Source organism: Protomyctophum bolini, assembly GCF_963924005.1.
Source record: "Protomyctophum bolini genome assembly, chromosome: 2".
In the NCBI taxonomy this organism is placed as follows: Eukaryota; Metazoa; Chordata; class Actinopteri; order Myctophiformes; family Myctophidae; genus Protomyctophum; species Protomyctophum bolini.
The window spans coordinates 1,729,855-1,733,419 of record NC_137863.1 but is presented as its reverse complement, the minus strand read 5'-3'; the positions used below and the strand labels follow the sequence as shown (position 1 = coordinate 1,733,419).

General features: G+C 42.7%; 1 protein-coding gene across 1 annotated transcript in view; it reads left to right on the top strand.

The window, feature by feature from the left end:
- The window catches only part of kif21b (kinesin family member 21B), a gene marked incomplete at both ends in the record, with an annotated part of 67,289 nt that overhangs the window by 1,920 nt on the left and 61,804 nt on the right, over positions 1–3,565 (top strand). Inside the window, one exon of the mRNA XM_080778168.1 lies at positions 793–1,015. Coding sequence (XP_080634294.1) covers positions 793–1,015 — 223 coding nt within the window. The remainder of the gene's footprint in view (positions 1–792; positions 1,016–3,565) is intronic.

The window sequence follows — 3,565 nt, the reverse complement described above, 5'->3', positions numbered from 1 at the left end:
GCAGTGGTGGAAAGTAACTAAGTCATTTTACTTAAGTACTGTACAATTTTGAGGTATTTGTACTTTACTTGAGTATTTCCAATTACAAGTACTTTTACTTCTACTCCACTACGCCCCAGAGCCAAATGTTTTACTTTTACTTCACTATACAATTGTTACTTTGGATATTTTAGATTTTAAAAAACATACATTTTACAGATCTGCTTTTTTACAGAATAGCTTTTGTACACATTTTGAACTTGTGAAATGGGACATTCTGCAATATGAATACTTTTACTTTTAGTACTTTAAGTACATGTTGATGCCGATACTTTCCCTTCCATTCCCCTGGTTCGCGGAAGTAATTTCTCTATGGAGAATAACATGGGGTGATCTTAATATCGTCTACTATAAGCGTTGTGGTCCAAAAATAAACAAGCTGTCTCTGCGTTATTGTCAGGGAGGTGTCTCTGTATCGTTTGCAACAGTCAGTCACTCATATATGATACAGTCTGCTTCTAGCGAAAATCTAACTAATTCAGCAGCAGTAACATTAGCGTTTTCTCTCAGTCAGTTGATTCTTCATATCCATATGAGTGAAGCGGCCTCGATGACATGTATATTTTTCAAACACAGTTGTTATATGAGGCGATCTAAAATCGCCTCAATGGGGATTTCAATGCAACTAAACAAATACATGAACCTGGGGACTGACGCCCTCTACTGGAAGTGACGTCAGATTCGGTGCTCTATTGAAATAAATTAACAAACATAAACATAACAGACCCCTCTCTCTCTCTCTCTCCTCCATAGGATCCGTCCCCAGATGGCCAAGGAGAAGATCGAGGGGTGCCACGTGTGCACCCTGGTGACCCCCGGGGAGCCCCAGGTCCTGCTGGGGAAGGACAAGGCCTTCACCTACGACTGCGTGTTCGACGTGGCGTCGGAGCAGAGCCACGTCTACCAGAACGCCGTGCACAAGCTGATCGAGGGCTGCCTGGAGGGCTACAACGCTACGGTGGTGGCCTACGGGCAGGTAGGATATTAACCCATTGGCTCCAAAACTGTGGAATGCACTTCCCATCGCAGTCAGAACTGCAGCATCACTCCCAATCTTCCGTCGTGGTCTGAAAACCCACCTTTTCAGACTCCATCATGGCCCATAGCACTTACCCTATATACCCCCTTAGATAGCATTTCTGTAGACTTAGATAGCATTTGATACAGACTTATAGCATGTTATGTAGACAGCACTATAATTGCATTGTATGTAGTCATAGCACGTCATAGTATAGTTTATTTATGTATAGTTTCATTATATAGATATTCCACTGTTCTGTTTCTTAGCTTACGCATGTTTCATGATAAATGATTTTATGTGATGTATTCCCATGCTTTTTTGTTCTTGCTTAATGTAAATCGCTCTGGATTAAGATCGTCTGCTAAATGCCTAAATTGTAAATTGTTTGTAAACCCATTTAGGCCTGATGGCGATTGAGAAAAAGACTTCTAGATCCTAATAGTTTCTGGAAAAAAAAACATGTTTGTATGTCAGTTGGTGCTCAACCTTTTTCATGTCAAGAACCCCCCAGAATTATCTCTATTGGGCCACGGACTACCCCCCCCCCCCCCCCCCACACAAGAAGCAAATATTTCAATGTTCGCTCTGAAATATATATTCAAAGATTTGCGACGGTGGCGAGCTCACACCAACCGACTCGCTGGAGGCAATGTAGGGTTCAGTGTCTGACTGACTGACTGACTGACTGGCTGGCTGGCTGACTGACTGGCTGGCTGGCTGACTGACTGACTGACTGGCTGGCTGGCTGACTGACTGACTGGCTGACTGACTGACTGACTGACTGACTGGCTCCCTGACTGACTGACTGACTGACTGACTGACTGACTGGCTCACTGACTGACTGACTGACTGACTGACTGACTGACTGGCTCACTGACTGACTGACTGACTGACTGACTGACTGACTGAGTCCTTGTTTATTCAGCGAGTCCAGAACCGTTCATTTAACCGTGTGGACCCAAACTGGAGCTATAATGATTTAACCCGTTTTGACCTGAGGAAGATTCTAAACGTATTTCTGAATAACTTCAGTCAGTGGTTCTCAAACTATTTCATGTCAAGGACCCCAAAACGTATTATATGTAATTGGCATAAAGGAATAAATATGTTGTTCCATGGGACCACAATTTAGGCATTTAGCAGACGCTCTTAATCCAGAGCGACTTACATTAAGCAAGAACAAAAAAGCATGGGGAATACATCACATAAAAGCATTTATCATGAAACATGCGTAAGCTAAGAAAGTAACAGTGGAATATCTATAATGAAACTATACATATAAACTATACATATATACTACTATGCTATACATATGTACTATGACTACATACAATGCAATTATAGTGCTGTCTACATAACATGCCACACTGACCACGCCAGAAGCAAAGAATTGAGTTAAAAAAAAACGTTCGCTCTGAAAGAATATGTATTCAAAGATTTAGGCCACATTTTCACGATAAAAAAAGAAATAGCAGATCTAGAGTGCCGCACTAAACGAGCTTGTAGATCTGCTATTTTTCGACAGCTAAAGGATATCGATGATGCTTATAAACACCTAAAGGGGTTCCCGCCCAGACTGGGTTAAATAGACATTGTGACTTCCCAAATTGAATCAGTGGTTTAACCGACCGCATGTAGAAGGAAAGACACGGCTTCCACTGTTCGCTCAATCGCATTATAAATATAAACCCAGATATCCGGAAGCAGTTACAGTACAGTGGCACGTACTGTATACAGACAACTGTACACAATACATCTTTTTACTTAGTTTTTATTCCACTACAATTATTTCAAAGCTATATATTTACTATAGTTACTTTGCAGATTGTAATTGTTATCACAAAACATGAACCACTTCAGCCCTGGTTATATTTCACTTACTTAGCAGACCTACGAGCTCATAGCGCGGCACTCGGTGCTGCGCTATGAGCTCGTAGATCTGCTGTTTGTCAATAGCTAAAGCATAATGCTAACACCATAAGGGGTTCCCACCCAAAATGGGTTAAAACCCTTTTCGTACCTCTCTCTCCCCTCCCAGTCGGGCTCAGGGCTTCGACCTGAATGTGTACCAGGCAGCGGTGGCCGAACGGTTTGCGGAGCGGTCTTGATATCGGAAGGTTAACGCTATAGTTCGTATCCCCCCCGGACCGGCACGTTAAAATTACCACCGCTGAAGTGCCCTTTGAGCAAGGCATTGAACCCCTACCATGAAATGTTCTATGAGCAGGGCCTGGCTGTAAACAAGTTCTTGAGCTTTAGTCCAGTTACCCTGCAGGGTAAACATAGTACCTTTCCTTTCCTTAGTCCAGTTACCCTGGGATAGTACCTTTCCTTTCCTTAGTCCAGTTACCCTGGGTAAACATGGTACCTTTCCTTTCCTTAGTCCAGTTACCCTGGGTAAACATAGTACCTTTCCTTTCCTTAGTCCAGTTACCCTGGGTAAACATAGTACCTTTCCTTTCCTTAGTCCAGTTACCCTGGGTAAACATGGTACCTTTCCTTTCC